This window comes from Coregonus lavaretus, assembly GCF_964263955.1.
Source record: "Coregonus lavaretus genome assembly, chromosome: 11".
In the NCBI taxonomy this organism is placed as follows: domain Eukaryota; kingdom Metazoa; phylum Chordata; class Actinopteri; order Salmoniformes; family Salmonidae; genus Coregonus; species Coregonus lavaretus.
Window position 1 is genome coordinate 33,227,401 of NC_139998.1, and position 15,797 is coordinate 33,243,197.

General features: G+C 42.9%; 1 protein-coding gene across 3 annotated transcripts in view; it reads right to left on the reverse strand.

Moving 5' to 3' along the window:
• Positions 1-255: 255 nt before the first annotated feature.
• Positions 256-15,797, reverse strand: part of LOC311136867 (myocyte-specific enhancer factor 2A-like) — a 120,378-nt gene continuing 104,836 nt past the window's right edge. For all 3 annotated transcript variants that reach the window (XM_084171174.1, XM_084171173.1, XM_084171175.1), the window contains 4 exons: positions 6,861-7,045; positions 1,297-1,420; positions 1,020-1,143; positions 256-649 (listed from right to left, as the gene is read on the reverse strand). In XM_084171174.1, coding sequence (XP_084027300.1) covers positions 289-649; positions 1,020-1,143; positions 1,297-1,420; positions 6,861-7,045 — 794 coding nt within the window. In that variant the 3' untranslated portion in view covers positions 256-288. The remainder of the gene's footprint in view (positions 650-1,019; positions 1,144-1,296; positions 1,421-6,860; positions 7,046-15,797) is intronic.

Here is a 15,797-nt window from a genome sequence, read left to right on the forward strand (position 1 = left end):
GCACCCAGTACCTGATAACGTCTGTTTGTGTACATAATTCAGTCCAACTACTTGAATGCTTTTCTTATTAATGTGAGACTTATTTAATTTAGATATGTCCTTTAATTGTATTTGCCATTCTCCTTCTTACAAAATGAAATGGAGTTAAATAATAATATTATAATGATAACTATCAGGACCTTTCCTACCCCCTCCATCTCTCCCCCATGTATATCCCCTCCCTCCCTCCCTCCCTCCCTCCCTCCCTCCCTCGGACTAGCTGGTGACTGGAGGCTTGACCAGGTGGCTCTATGTCACCCAGGTGTCCATGCGCATGCGCTTGACAGAAGGGCTCGCCCTGTTGTCCTCGGTGCCGGCTGGGGGTCTGCTCAGCCCCATGGAGGAGGAGTGGAAGTCTGGCCGGTGGTCCTCACGGTCGCTGCCGTCGTACGAGCTGCAGGAGGAGCTGAGGCTGTCCACTGGCGAGCTTCCCAGGTCCTGCCGGCTGGACGCCTGCTGCTGTTGCTGATGCCGCTGCTGTTGCTGCTGCTGGTGGAAGCCAGAGGGGGTGACGCGCTCCCGCGGAGGGGAGATGGGCTCTGACTTGATATTGATGTTTTGGCTGGTGTTGATAGAGAGGTTGGAGCCCTGAGGTAGGTGACCACCACCCCTGTGGAGAGGAACAGCATGGGCTCAGTGGCCATTTGGAAAGTGACATAGATCAGGTTCTTGGAGTGGTGGTTGGAAAAGGGATAGCTGAAGGAGTTCAAGCTATGTAATAATAATAATAATATGCCATTTAGCAGATGCTTTTATCCAAAGCGACTTACAGTCATGCGTGCATACATTTTTGTGTATGGGTGGTCCCGGGGATCGAACCCACTACCTTGGCATTACAAGCGCCGTGCTCTACCAGCTGAGCTACAGAGGACCACATGTACTTTGAATGTGTATATAATGTCTGTGCATGTACTGTATATTCTATACATGAGTGTGGGTTTCTTAATGTGTGTGCATGTGTTTGCTAGTGTGTTACTCACACCAAAGAGCTGAGAGCTGCCTGACCCAGTTGATGTTGTTGCCATGCCGACATGGTGCCCAGAGAGAGCCCTGGAGAGCCAAAGCCCTGTAGGGAGGAGATCTCTGCACTGCTCAGGGAGTACTCTGCAACAACAACAGCACCAGAGAACAGTGAGTTACACACACTCCCACTGCTACTGCAGCAACACCTCTCACCACAGGAGACCAGACCAATCAGTAACAGCCAAGCAGGCAGGGCTGAGGCAGCCGTGGCAAGGGACAGAGGGGTAGACTCACCGGTGTTGTAAGCGGTGGGCATGCCTGAGTAGACCAGGCCTTGGGGGGGCAGGCTGGGGGTGGTGACAGACACTACTGGGGTGGCCAGTGGCTGGGACTGGGAGCTGCTTAGCCTTTGGGTGTTCTGCAAACAGAACCGGGAAAAAACAGATTTCATGAACAAAGCAACATAGTATGGTATTAAAGGGCTTACTGTAGTGAACCCAAAGTATACAAAATGTCAGTTGTTATAGATTACGTTTTAAAATGTTTTTAAGCACTAACTTGATAAAGACCATTAATATTGTGCCAGTGGACAAATGTGTTGCGATACTACTTTCAAACAAGAGGTGGCACTGTAGCTTCATGTCACATGTGTAGTTACAATCCAGATAACATATTGAGGCTTGTCATATGACAACGGCTTGACAATACACGCAATAAGCGTCAAACTCAATCCCATCAAGTAAAGACATTGCATGTTTTTGTCCAATATTGAGAAGAGGGCTGTTGTTTGTGGATGAATCTCTTAACAGATATGCAATGTAGGGATTATGGATTATACATAATCAGCAAAGGGAGTATAGTTTTGAAGTAAAATATTGTTTTACCATATACAGCAGTGGGATTGGTGCTGATATGCAATCTTTTTCGTATTCAATTTTCCTTACAAGCTAAGGCAAATGCTCTTCAGCACTCAAATTGTTTACAGAATGTGTATAAAGCAATGGTCAATTCATTGGCTACCAAAAATTGCAGATTTCTTAAGACTAACACAAAAAGAGACAGGTCCTAAATTTGGACAATATACAGTAGCTACTACTAACTCCTTTAAAACCGCAATCCTGGGTGCAGTGGCTGGCATGCTATTCCAAGCACACAGTCACACACAACGCAGTGCCTTCAAGCAGCAGCAACAGGACCACACAAGCTCTGAGGCAGCCAACTACACTCATCAGGCCCACACACACACTGGCCTAATTTTCCACAATTTATAGATCTATGCATGCTTTATTAAAATCTTCTGAGGATATAACATTCTGTCCATTATGTACCTCTAATATCAACTTTGAATGCTACACTTGTTCGTTCTGATCTAAAAGTGAGACATACAGTGCATTCGGAAAGTATTCAGACCCCTTCCCTTTTTCTACATTTTGTTACGTTACATCCTTATTCTAAAATTGATTGAATTAAAAAACATTGTCATCAATCTATACACAATACCCCATAATGATAAAGCGAAAACAGGTTTTTAGAAATGTTTGCAAATGTATTACAAATAAAAACCAGAAACACCTTATTTACATAAGTATTCAGACCCTTTGCTATGAGACTCAAAATTGAGCTCAGGTGCATCCTGTTTCCATTGATCATCCTTGAGATGTTTCTACAACTTGATTGGAGTCCACCTGTGGTAAATTCAATTGATTGGACATGATTTGGAAAGGCACACACCTGTCTATATAAGGTCCTACAGTTGACAGTGCATGTCAGAGCAGAAACCAAGACATGAGATCGAAGGAATTGTCCGTAGAGCTCCGAAACAGGATTGTGTCGAGGCACAGATCTGGGGAAGGGTACCAAAAAATGTCTGCAGCATTGAAGGTCCCCAAGAACACAGTGGCCTCCATCATTCTTAAATGGAAGACGTTTGGAACCACCAAGACTCTTTCTAGAGCTGGCCGCCCGGCCAAACTGAGCAATCAGGGGAGAAGGACCTTGGTCAGGGAGTTGACCAAGAACCCAATGATCACTCTGACAGAGCTCCAGAGTTCCTCTGTGGAGATGGGAGAACCTTCCAGAAGGACAACCATCTCAGCAGCACTCCACCAATCAGGCCTTTATGGTAGAGTGGCCAGACGGAAGCCACTCCTCAGTAAAAGGCACATGACAGCCCGCTTGGAGTTTGCCAAAAGGCACCTAAAGGACTCTCAGACAAAGAGAAACAAGATTCTCTGCTCTGATGAAACCAAGATTGAACTCTTTGGCCTGAATGCCAAGCCTCATGTCTGGAGGAAACCTGGCACCATCCCTACAGTGAAGCATGGTGGTGGAAGCATCATGCTGTGGGGATGTTTTTCAGCGGCAGGGACTGGGAGACTAGTCAGGATCGAGGGAAAGATGAACAGAGCAAAGTACAGAGAGATCCTTGATGAAAACCTGCTCCAGAGCGCTCAGGACCTCAGACTGGGGCGAAGGTTCACCTTCAACAGGACAATGACCCTAAGCACACAGCCAAGACAATGTAGAGTGGCTTCAGGACAAGTCTCTGAATGTCCTTGAGTGGTCCAGCCAGAGCCCGGAATTGAACCCGATCTAACATCTCTGGAGAGACCTGAAAATAGCTGTGCAGCGATGCTCCCCATCCAACCTGACAGAGCTTGAGAGGATCTGCATAGAAGAATGGGAGAAACTCCCCAAATACAGGTGTGCCAAGCTTGTAGCGTCATACCAAAGAAGACTCAAGGCTGTAATCTCTGCCAAAGATGCTTCAACAAAGTACTGAGTAAAGGGTCTGAATACTTATGTAAATGTTATATTTCCGTTTTTTATTTTCAATACATTTGCGAACATTTCTAAAAACCTGTTTTTGCTTTGTCATTATGAGGTATTGTGTGTAGAATGATGAAGAAAAAAAACAATTTAATCTACTTTAGAATAAGGCTGTAACCTAACAAAATGTGGAAAAAGTCAACGGGTCTGAATACTTTCTGAAGGCACTGTATTTGCTAGCACCTGACAGATGCAAAATGATATTTAGCATGAGCTGGGTGGGAATAACATCAAGAGACACCTTTACTTAATCAGTGTAGCAAACACATAAGGCATATCCTTATCATATGATATGGTTACTTGTAATATAGTCCAGCTGAGGGTTACATTTGAGGCAATATTGCATCATGACAGTTTGATAAATATCCGCTGCTCATATTCTCTCCAACGAGGTGACATCATCAAAAGCAAGCTTCAATACAATCCCTCCCCATGAGAAAAATAAATCCTAGATCTGAAATCCCTTCTTGGGAAGTTACTTTGGAATTGTATTGATATTATGAAACCTTTCGTTTTCACTAAATAATATTTGATGATGTGTGTCCAAACTACTTTCTTGAAGTAACCAGACACAAGATTGATAATGACATGTTTGCTTGTTCTTGTGAACATGTGCATCGTGTGCTCACTCGCAAACAAACAGAAACACACACAAACCCCAGCAGGATGACTGGAATTCCCTGAACAACACATGGGAGTGGCGGTGCACAGCACATTAGACAGGTTGAGGCATCTTTAATAGGCCAGGCCTAAAACACGCAGTGACACACTGATGCTGCTGTTCATTTCTCAATTTAGTCTTTATAAAAAGAAAATGCATTCAATCAAATTAAATAAACTCAGTTCAAGTTATTCAAATCTACAGTTCAAGTACAGCTGTCACCCCTGAACACGTATTACTGATCTATCTGCCTCTTTCTGTTGTTACGATGAAATTTAAAGCGTGCTCATTCAGCCATTTTTCTCAGGCATTTCTTAAAACTCACCAAATCCATTTCCTCTTCCTCTGACTGCTCTCAACAGAAGAGAAGAAGAGAGGCAGGGTTACAAGAGAAGGTCAGGATAGCTTCTACAGTCACCCTTTTGATGTTGAAAACCAAAGTCCTAATTGCCTGATTGTATTCCACGAGTAAAAGTCATCTAGACGTGCCATTAAAAATTCCCTCTGTCCTCTGCTATTCATGTTACCTTGCGAAACCCTCTTTGTCAAATGCAATGTCAATCAATTTCTTTGTGGACTCATGAACTTCCCTGAAATACTTGAATGCAATACTGTACAATGCTTTGGATAAAAGTGTCTGCTAAATGACCATGTTATAACACTTTAGCATTGTGTTTGTGACCATTTCAGAGTTTGACCTATCATTTTGGATCCATCACTATTCGCTACTCAAAAGGTTACTGATGTAAAACCGAAATGGGTAAACTCTAAGGTAAGGAGTTTAAGTCAGCAAACACACTTCATGACTTGGACTTAACCTCACATTGAATAAGTTCTTAACCTCTCATGCATCAATACATAACTCTGTCAATCTAATTACATCATCAATCCTGAGGGTATAACGTGACTCATTTGGAAGGCTCTCCACTTTCAAATAAACTGTGTTCAAGAAACTAAAACTGACTAGTTAGGTCAACTCAATGCAAACTGTAATGTAACAAAACCTTTGTAGCTCATGTAAAGTAGTCAACGAGGTAACAGTCAATGTAATATATTGATACAGTACTACTAAGCCTGCATATTACTAAGCCTGCATATTGTGCATTTTTGTTTCACCTAGTAGATTACAGGGGTCTCTCTGTATGTGAGGCCTACTGTTCCGCTAGACAAGAGGCTAACTGGAAGCCCTTCTTCCATCTTCCCTGTGCTGAGGGACAGACTGCCCTGGCCAGGACTGTCTTAATACCCACACTCAATCAATATCGTCAGGAAGACACGACAAGGGCGACAAGATATTATCTGGCTCACACTGGGCCCCTGATTAAGCCTTCATCCTCACTCTGTCACACTGAGATGTGATTAATTTAATACCATTATGGCCTAATGACAGGCTGTCTGCAGACCTGCCAGCCCCCACAGCCTTAACCTATCTGGAACGTTGCGTTTACACTGACAGAGCAGAGCAGGCCCTCCCTTTCATCTCAATACTACTGACACATTCAGGACTTCTAAATTCTCTCTGTCTGAACCATTCTACCAGTTAGATCTAAAATAATGCTTTGTCTTTGTGAGGTGTGGAGCTCTACCACTTCCAGATGCTGGCATGGTAACAGTACCATACACGTGTTGATCCCCTGCTCCAGGCTGGTGGATGGATCAGGGGTGCCCACGCCACGGTAACCACAGGTATATTTACCAAACAACGCCTCCGTGTCTTGGAGGAACTCCCGTTGCTGAGAGCTCCAGCAACATGCAGGTTGGAAAGAGTCAATTACTGGCCAATTTCTGAATACTTTTTTCCCCTTTCTCTTTCTTCCCATTTTGATTTATGGCCATGGCAGTCTAGTGTAGCCTCAGGTGCTCAATGTGGTCAGAGCTCTCTGCACCTTAATTATAATAATTAGAGAGGGCCTATAATTTCAATATGAATAATTGAGTGACTGGGCCTCAGAAATATAGCCCAAGTAGCTATAGTGCTGTTTGTGTTCTTGGCACTGTCCAGAGTCTAGCTCCTGTAGGTGATCAAATAAGAACGAATGCCACTCGCTGATTTGTTGATGGAAGTGAATCTAAGCTGCACGTAAACCAGACCTACCAAGAAGAAAGAGGTCCTCAGACAGCACTGATATCCTCAGGCAGAGAGGACCTTGTCTCCTGCTCCAAAACATTTCCAACATTTCACGCTATACCACAATGATACCATCACGATCCTGTGAAGGGAAAATAAAACTCCCTCTGTTGCACACGTGAGGGGAAAGGAGAATGCTTCTGAGGCAGAATCTGAGCCGGCCCTGGGACTGAGAGAGATACAGAGTGTTCCTACAGTCTGCTCATGTGCAGTGAGGAGTGGGGACTGTAGGCTACTCACCAGTGGGGGCATCATGCCTTTGCTGGATGGGGGGATCACCACTCTCAGGTCTGGCTTGCGGTTTCCCATCCCCATGTTCACTCCAGGGGGCGGTGGAGACTTGGTGGGCATGACTTTCCCCAGGCCGTTCCCGCTGGGTGTGCCCAGGAGTCCCGGAGAGCCCCTGGAGTTGACAAAGCTGCTCCCTGGAGAGACACAGAGACAGAAGCCATCACGGGACTGTGAGCCACTACAACAACAGGCATCTGCCAAATCTCCAACCATTTAAAGCTGCATAGCTTGCTATAGCACGCAACGTTAAGTGTTCCCAACCCTCTGGGAAGTTTTAATAGACTCTGATAAGTTTCCTGCACATTTACCAAAATAAGACGTCCATTTCAGAATTGATGAGCCTTTCATTCTTGCTGTGAGTGACGATATCAAAGTCAACTCCTTATATCCTGGGATGAGGAGTAATTCACTTAACAAATGTACTGTGACTGCTGTTTAAGGTGGGAATAGCATGCCATTACAGTTGGGTAAAACACTTTGCTAAAAGATTATGGTATTTTATTTTAAGTGACAATATGGGAATACTATGTCTGTTTACGCAAGACTATCTATGTACTCATAGTACTGTATTCATAGTACTATATACATTTGTGTGAACTGTAATTTCATTTTTTACTCTAATGGTAGATTTACAGAAGAATGAGTCATAAGGCTGGTTTACCCCCCACCCAGAGTAATTTCCTGTGGCAGCAGCTCTAAAACAAAGTAAAAGAAAGCACAGGGTCAATGACACCATCTCAGAGCTGATCAGGAGAAGGACCAGTACAGTGCATGTCACACCATGCCTATATGGAATGGGACTGATGTGAGGTATATATCCAATGAAATCAATGAAATGCTATGCTATGGTATCAACGTGGGAGTATTAGCAAATTCAACAGCACTTTATAACTCGTTTTGATCCATTATTCATCTTGTTTGTATTTTTATTACAGATAGTAAAAAAATAACGAGAAACAGAGGGATGAAAGAATCTATGCTATCTATTATTTCATCAACAGATCAGTGACACACTTCAACAAGTAACTGAGTACTCCATTGTGTTGTATAGAGCCCAGTGAAACACAAGCCAGCTGCAGAATAAGCAGGACCTCGCTCTGTGAAATAATGGAACAATCACCTCTCTAGCTACAGATAAGAACCCCCACAATACACGGCCAAATAAACAGTTATGGGACATACAATGGTATCTCACAGCTGAATCAACAGCATACGCAACGCAAGCTACTATCGCTCCCAGCACTCGCTTTCATCTTATACTGGAAGTGACTGCTGCAAAATCCAAGGTGCACGCATATAATTAGCAATGTAAATGCTCAAACCCTAAAAATAGCAGAACCTGCATTTGCTTATGGCAAAACATCCAATTCGTTAACATAAGCGTAGGTTCATTGGAGGACGGGTACAATCTGATTCAACAATAGTTGCAAAGAAAGTATCTTCACTATCGAAAATGTGATAAGTCAGTGTAAATCAGAATTCTTTATTTCTGAGAAAGATACATTATTTTCTGAAAGGCAAACTCTGGTTGTGGATTTCCACACAGAGGTTTCTTCTCTTCTTGGCTCTACTCAGAAACCATTGTGGGAGTGGGCGGGCAAATCAAGTGAGGCAATATCTGGGCTGGTGTTTGGGAGGGGGAGGGTCCTATCTTGCTTGATATGACTGTAAAAGGTGCAGCAACATAGCTCTCTGATAATGATCAGAGGCCAATGATATCATCGCAGGGAATCCGTCCAAAATGAAAATCTTTTGTAGCACAACCGTGGATGTGTAGGCAGTAACTAGGGCCTAACGGAGGAGAAACATGCTCCTTGAAGCTAATTTGACATGGCCTACAGCCAGTTGTGCACAAAAGCAACATGCAGAATAACTGTAGTGTACATTTGTACAGACGACCATGCCTAAAAATTGCTGTTGAAGAAAATACTTAAATGTAATTAGTGCCAGCATCCTTTTTAGACCTTTAAATGGTTTCTAAATGGGGCACTTTTACAAGACAGAAACAACTATTTTTACCTCACAGAAAATTATCACAAGTGCAGAGCCAAGCCTTTTGGCAGAAACATCTTTGTGGATTTGTTTTCTGTGTGTTACCTGAACCAGAATGGTTCTTCTGCCATCAAATCCTCAGTGAATGACCCCAGGACATGTACAATATATTTTTTAAAGTCATTAACACTGCCCACTGTGGGAGCAAGGTTACATAAGAGGTTGTCTGTCTGTACCACTCAAACATTTAGTTTTTATCTGAACATAAGACAAAATAAACTGTGTTGACTAAATTGTGCTTTCACTAGAATGAACCGTAGAGCAAGTGAGGCAGATCTGATCAGACCTGACTGTCATTAAGCAAACACCAGAGGAACTTGAGTCTCAGTGAGAGAAGAGAATACGCATTAATGAGAAAAGATTAATGGGTGTGAATCAAGCGCCTCTAATAGATTAAGTGGAAAGGAGAGCAAATTATAATTAATGAGCCTGGACAGAAACTGGGTGCTCTGGTATTGTTTTGGCTCAGGAAACAGAGCAGGGCCACAGTATGTGAGAGACTACAGTACAGTCACTCACTCGGTAGTTGTTCCAAGAACTCCAATCCATATTTCACTTGGAGGGCCCCTTAGTATAAAACAAATACAGTTTAGAATGCTTTTTAAAGGAAAAAAACACAAATTGGAAATGGTAATCCACTGGGAACACCAACGGCTTCCACGGTTCTCTAGAAATATAGAAATAATATGTTAAAATATACTTTTTGACACACAAACATCCCTTGTAATTGCTCTTCAAGAGACTGTAACTCTCCAGCATTAATGAAAGAATCTACACAACCTACAGGCATATTGCATAACAGAGAGAAGAGTGACATCCCTCACATACTGACAAGCTCTCATTCTTTATGGTCAACAGAGTGGGAATAGAGAGAGCGTGGAAAGAGTGGAACCGTGTGCAAAGCAGCCCTAATGCATTGAGCAGTATGACTTTATCACACAAACAGTTCCACATTGGATTGCTAATTAGGTGTGCAAATACGTATATATCACAGTTACTTTAATTACATCCATATCATTTATTTTTTACAAAGCATCCAAAGTTCACAGTCTTCTTGTGAGCCAAGGTCTACGTATTTGAATGAGAGCCAAAACTGATGGCTCATTCCAGACAGAACAATTTAAAATGAATTGCTATAAAAAACCTCTCTCTGAATATATATAATTAATATATAATTAAAATATAGCTACAACAATTTGCCTGCAAAACCAGAACACTGTACTTTGTGAGTGAATATTCAGACACTCACTAGCCTTATGTCATGGTCACCAAGACTCAGACTACTTTATGGAGCCCAGTGCTCTTCAAACATTATCTCAGTCCACTCTCCTTATCTATCATGATTCATGTCTGCAGAGCACTGGGACTGAGCCACTGCGAGACCTCTCCAGGAGGAATAGTGGAGCCCTTAATTCCCCCTTATTTAAGCACTGGCTTTTGTGCTCCTCATGTGCTAGATGAACCTCTCTGCCAAGCCTCATTTATCAGAGTTGAACACTGTGTACATTTAGCACTGCCTGTAATGTTCTAGGGGTGAAATTAATGTATGAAAATAGAAAATCCCATTTCGGCTTAACGTAAGATGTGGTGCATTAACAGAAACACACTTTCATGTTTTTGTTTTAATATTATTATGTTTTCGGATTGAAACCAGGCTCATGTTCATTCTGAATCAATACATACTCAATTCCAATCACATGGCAAAGACCTCTAATGTATTTCCTTCACACTGCTGCAGAAAGGAAACTATGACAACAGCTCCAAAAAGCTACAGCTTTCCAGCTGCAGTACTTACAGTGAGGGGAAATAGTATTTGATCCCCTGCTGATTTTGTACGTTTGCCCACTGACAAAGAAATTATCTGTCTAAATTTTAATGGTAGGATTATTTGAACAGTGAGAGACAGATTAACAACAACAAAATCCAGAAAAACGCATATCAAAAATTGTATCAATTGATTTGCATTTTAATGAGCGAAATAAGTATTTCACCCCCTCTCAATCAGAAAGATTTCTGGCTCCCAGGTGTCTTTTATACAGGTAACGAGCTGAGATTAGGAGCACACTCTTAAAGGGAGTGCTCCTAATCTCAGCTTGTTACCTGTATAAAAGACACCTGTCCACAGAAGCAATCAATCAATCAGATTCCAAACTCTCCACCATGGCCAAGACCAAAGAGCTCTCCAAGGATGTCAGGGACAAGATTGTAGACCTACACAAGGCTGGAATGGGCTACAAGACCATCGCCAAGCAGCTTGGTGAGAAGTTGACAACAGTTGGTGCGATTATTCGCAAATGGAATAAACACAAAATAACTGTCAATCTCCCTCGGCCTGGGGCTCCATGCAAGATCTCACCTCGTGGAGTTGCAATGATCATGAGAACGGTGAGGAATAAGCCCAGAACTACACGGGAGGATCTTGTCAACGATCTCAAGGCAGCTGGGACCATAGTCACCAACAAAACAATTGGTAACACACTACGCCGTGAAGGACTGGAATCCTGCAGCGCCCGCAAGGTCCCCCTGCTCAAGAAAGCACATATACAGTGGGGGAAAAAAGTATTTAGTCAGCCACCAATTGTGCAAGTTCTCCCACTTAAAGATGAGAGAGGCCTGTAATTTTCATCATAGGTACACGTCAACTATGACAGACAAATTGAGGCATTTTTTTCCAGAAAATCACATTGTAGGATTTTTTATGAATTTATTTGCAAATTATGGTGGAAAATAAGTATTTGGTCACCTACAAACAAGCAAGATTTCTGGCTCTCACAGACCTGTAACTTCTTCTTTAAGAGGCTCCTCTGTCCTCCACTCGTTACCCGTATTAATGGCACCTGTTTGAACTTATCAGTATAAAAGACACCTGTCCACAACCTCAAACAGTCACACTCCAAACTCCACTATGGCCAAGACCAAAGAGCTGTCAAAGGACTCCAGAAACAAAATTGTAGACCTGCACCAGGCTGGGAAGACTGAATCTGCAATAGGTAAGCAGCTTGGTTTGAAGAAATCAACTGTGGGAGCAATTATTAGGAAATGGAAGACATACAAGACCACTGATAATCTCCCTCGATCTGGGGCTCCATGCAAGATCTCACCCCGTGGGGTCAAAATGATCACAAGAACGGTGAGCAAAAATCCCAGAACCACACGGGGGGACCTAGTGAATGACCTGCAGAGAGCTGGGACCAAAGTAACAAAGCCTACCATCAGTAACACACTACGCCGCCAGGGACTCAAATCCTGCAGTGCCAGACGTGTCCCCCTGCTTAAGCCAGTACATGTCCAGGCCCGTCTGAAGTTTGCTAGAGTGCATTTGGATAAACCAGAAGAGGATTGGGAGAATGTCATATGGTCAGATGAAACCAAAATATAACTTTTTGGTAAAAACTCAACTCGTCGTGTTTGGAGGACAAAGAATGCTGAGTTGCATCCAAAGAACACCATACCTACTGTGAAGCATGGGGGTGGAAACATCATGCTTTGGGGCTGTTTTTCTGCAAAGGGACCAGGACGACTGATCCGTGTAAAGGAAAGAATGAATGGGGCCATGTATCGTGAGATTCTGAGTGAAAACCTCCTTCCATCAGCAAGGGCATTGAAGATGAAACGTGGCTGGGTCTTTCAGCATGACAATGATCCCAAACACACCGCCCGGGCAACGAAGGAGTGGCTTTGTAATAAGCATTTTAAGGTCCTGGAGTGGCCTAGCCAGTCTCCAGATCTCAACCCCATAGAAAATCTTTGGAGGGAGTTGAAAGTCTGTGTTGCCCAGCGACAGCCCCAAAACATCACTGCTCTAGAGGAGATCTGCATGGAGGAATGGGCCAAAATACCAGCAACAGTGTATGAAAACATTGTGAAGACTTACAGAAAACGTTTGACCTGTGTCATTGCCAACAAAGGGTATATAACAAAGTATTGAGAACAAAGTATTGACCACTGCGCCTGAGTGGCGCAGTGGTCTAAGGCCCTGCATCGCAGTGCTAACTGTGCCACTAGAGATCCTGGTTCGAATCCAGGCTCTGTCGCAGCCGGCCGCGACCGGGAGACTCATGGGCGGCGCACAATTGGCCCAGCGTCGTCCAGGGTAGGGGAGGGAATGGCCGGCAGGGATGTAGCTCAGTTGACAGAGCATGGCGTTTGCAACGCCAGGGTTGTGGGTTCGATTCCCACGGGGGCCAGTATAAAAAAAATATATATATGTATTCACTAACTGTAAGTCGCTCTGGATAAGAGCGTCTGCTAAATGACTAAAATGGAAATGTAATGTAAATGAGAAACTTTTGTTATTGACTAAATACTTATTTTCCACCATAGTTTGCAAATAAATTCATAAAAAATCCTACAATGTGATTTTTTGGATTTTCTTTTCTCATTTTGTCTGTCATAGTTGACGTGTACCTATGATGAAAATTACAGGCCTCTCTCATCTTTTTAAGTGGGAGAACTTGCACAATTGGTGGCTGACTAAATACTTTTTTTCCCCACTGTACATGCCCGTCTGAAGTTTGCCAGTGAACATCTGAATGATTCAGAGGAGAACTGGGTGAAAGTGTTGTGGTCAGATGAGACCAAAATTGAACTCTTTGGCATCAACTCAACTTGCCGTGTTTGGAGGAGGAGGAATGCTGCCTATGACCCCAAGAACACCATCCCCACCGTCAAACATGGAGGTGGAAACATTATGCTTTGGGGGTGTTTTTCTGCTAAGGGGACAGGACAACTTCACCGCATCAAAGGGACGATGGATGGGGCCATGTACCGTCAAATCTTGGGTGAGAACCTCCTTCCCTCAGCCAGGGTATTGAAAATGGGTCGTAGATGGGTATTCCAGCATGACAATGACCCAAAACACACGGCCAAGGCAACAAAGGAGTATCTCAAGAAGAAGCACATTAAGGTCCTGGAGTGGCCTAGCCAGTCTCCAGACCTTAATCCCATAGAAAATCTGTGGAGGGAGCTGAAGGTTCGAGTTGCCAAACGTCAGCCTCGAAACCTTAATGACTTGGAGAAGATCTGCAAAGAGGGGTGGGACAAAATCCCTCCTGAGATGTGTGCAAACCTGGTGGACAAATACAAGAAACGTCTGACCTCTGTGATTGCCAACAAGGGTTTTGCCACCAAGTACTAAGTCATGTTTTGCAGAGGGGTCAAATACTTATTTCCCTAATTAAAATGCAAATCAATTTATAACATTTTTGACATGCGTTTTTCTGGATTTTTTTGTTGTTATTCTGTCTCTCACTGTTCAAATAAACCTACCATTAAAATTATAGACTGATCATTTCTTTGTCAGTGGGCAAACGTACAAAATCAGCAGGGGATCAAATACTTTTTTCCCTCAGTGTATGCTTCCACATTGTGGAAGAGAGAAATGCTAAGGTGCAATGAGATGTCATGTCCATGGACATAATGATCCATTTGCACTTTGCCGGTGCATGTCAATATTAAGAGAGTTTTCATTCCGAGGACAAGAGCTGGCATTTCAGCTGGGATTAGGGTTCGGATCAGGGCCACCATTCCCGAGGCTTAATCATTGATCCTGACCATTTCCCAGGACATTCTCCATGCTGGTAAGCTCTTAGTAGCGATATCAAGCCACACCACCGACGGAGAAAAGATTGCAACCAGTACAAGACAGGAGCATTCCATCTGTTTGGTCCAAAAGGCCTCTCTTCTCCCAATAGCTGCTGCTTGTGAAAAATCAGAGCTATGTAAGAAATGGCCATCTGACAGCAGCACTGAAAAGAGAGGTTTCTCTCCCATGCAGTCCGTCTCTGCTGTTCCACCCCGTTTGGTACATACAACCCCACAACCTTACCGCTTACCCAGCACAGGGTCAGGGCTCCGAGCACTGCCAAAGACCAAATACAGACAGACCAAACATTTCACATAGCCCTGACTCAGAGTATTGAATCACCTCACCAACCACTGACTCAAATTTATACCCAGCATGTCTAGGCTCATGATTCAGGACAGAATTACATTTAAGATCTATAGCTTTAAAGGAATACTTCGGGATTTTGGCAATTATCTACTTCCCCAGAGTCAGATGAACTCATTGATACCATTTGTATGTATCTGCATCCAGTATGAAGGAAGTTAGAGGTAGTTTCATCAGCTGTTACCATAGACTTCCAGTCATTGCGCTAGCGCTAGTTAGCAATTCCGCTAACGTTAGTAAGAAACTTCCTTCATAATGGCTTACATTTACATTTGAGTCTCTTAGCAGACACTCTTATCCAGAGCGACTTACAGGATAAATTAGAGTGTGCAAAGCTGTCATCAAGGCAAAGGGCGGCTATTTGAAGAATCTCAAATATAAAACACATTTTGATTTGTTTAACACTTTTTTGTTTACTACATGATTCCATATGTGTTATTTCATAGTTTTGATGTCTTTACTATTATTCTACAATGGAAAAAAATAAAATAAATAAAAACCCTTGAATGAGTAGGTGTGTCCAAACTTTTGACTGGTAGTGTATATATATATATACACAATGCATTTGAAAAGTTTACAGACCCCTTGACTTTTTCCACATGTTCTTACGGTACAGCCTTATTCTAAAATTTATTAAATAAAACAATTTCCTAATCAATCTACACACAATACCCCATAATGACAAAGCAAAAACAGAAATACCATATTTACATAAGTATTCAGACCCTTTGCTATAAGACTCAAAATTGAACTCGGGTGCATCCTGTTTCCATTGATCATCCTTGAGATGTTTCTACAACTTGATTGGTGTCCACCTGTGGTAAATTATTGATTGGAAATTATTTGGAAAGGCACACACCTGTCTATATAAGGTCCCTCAGCTG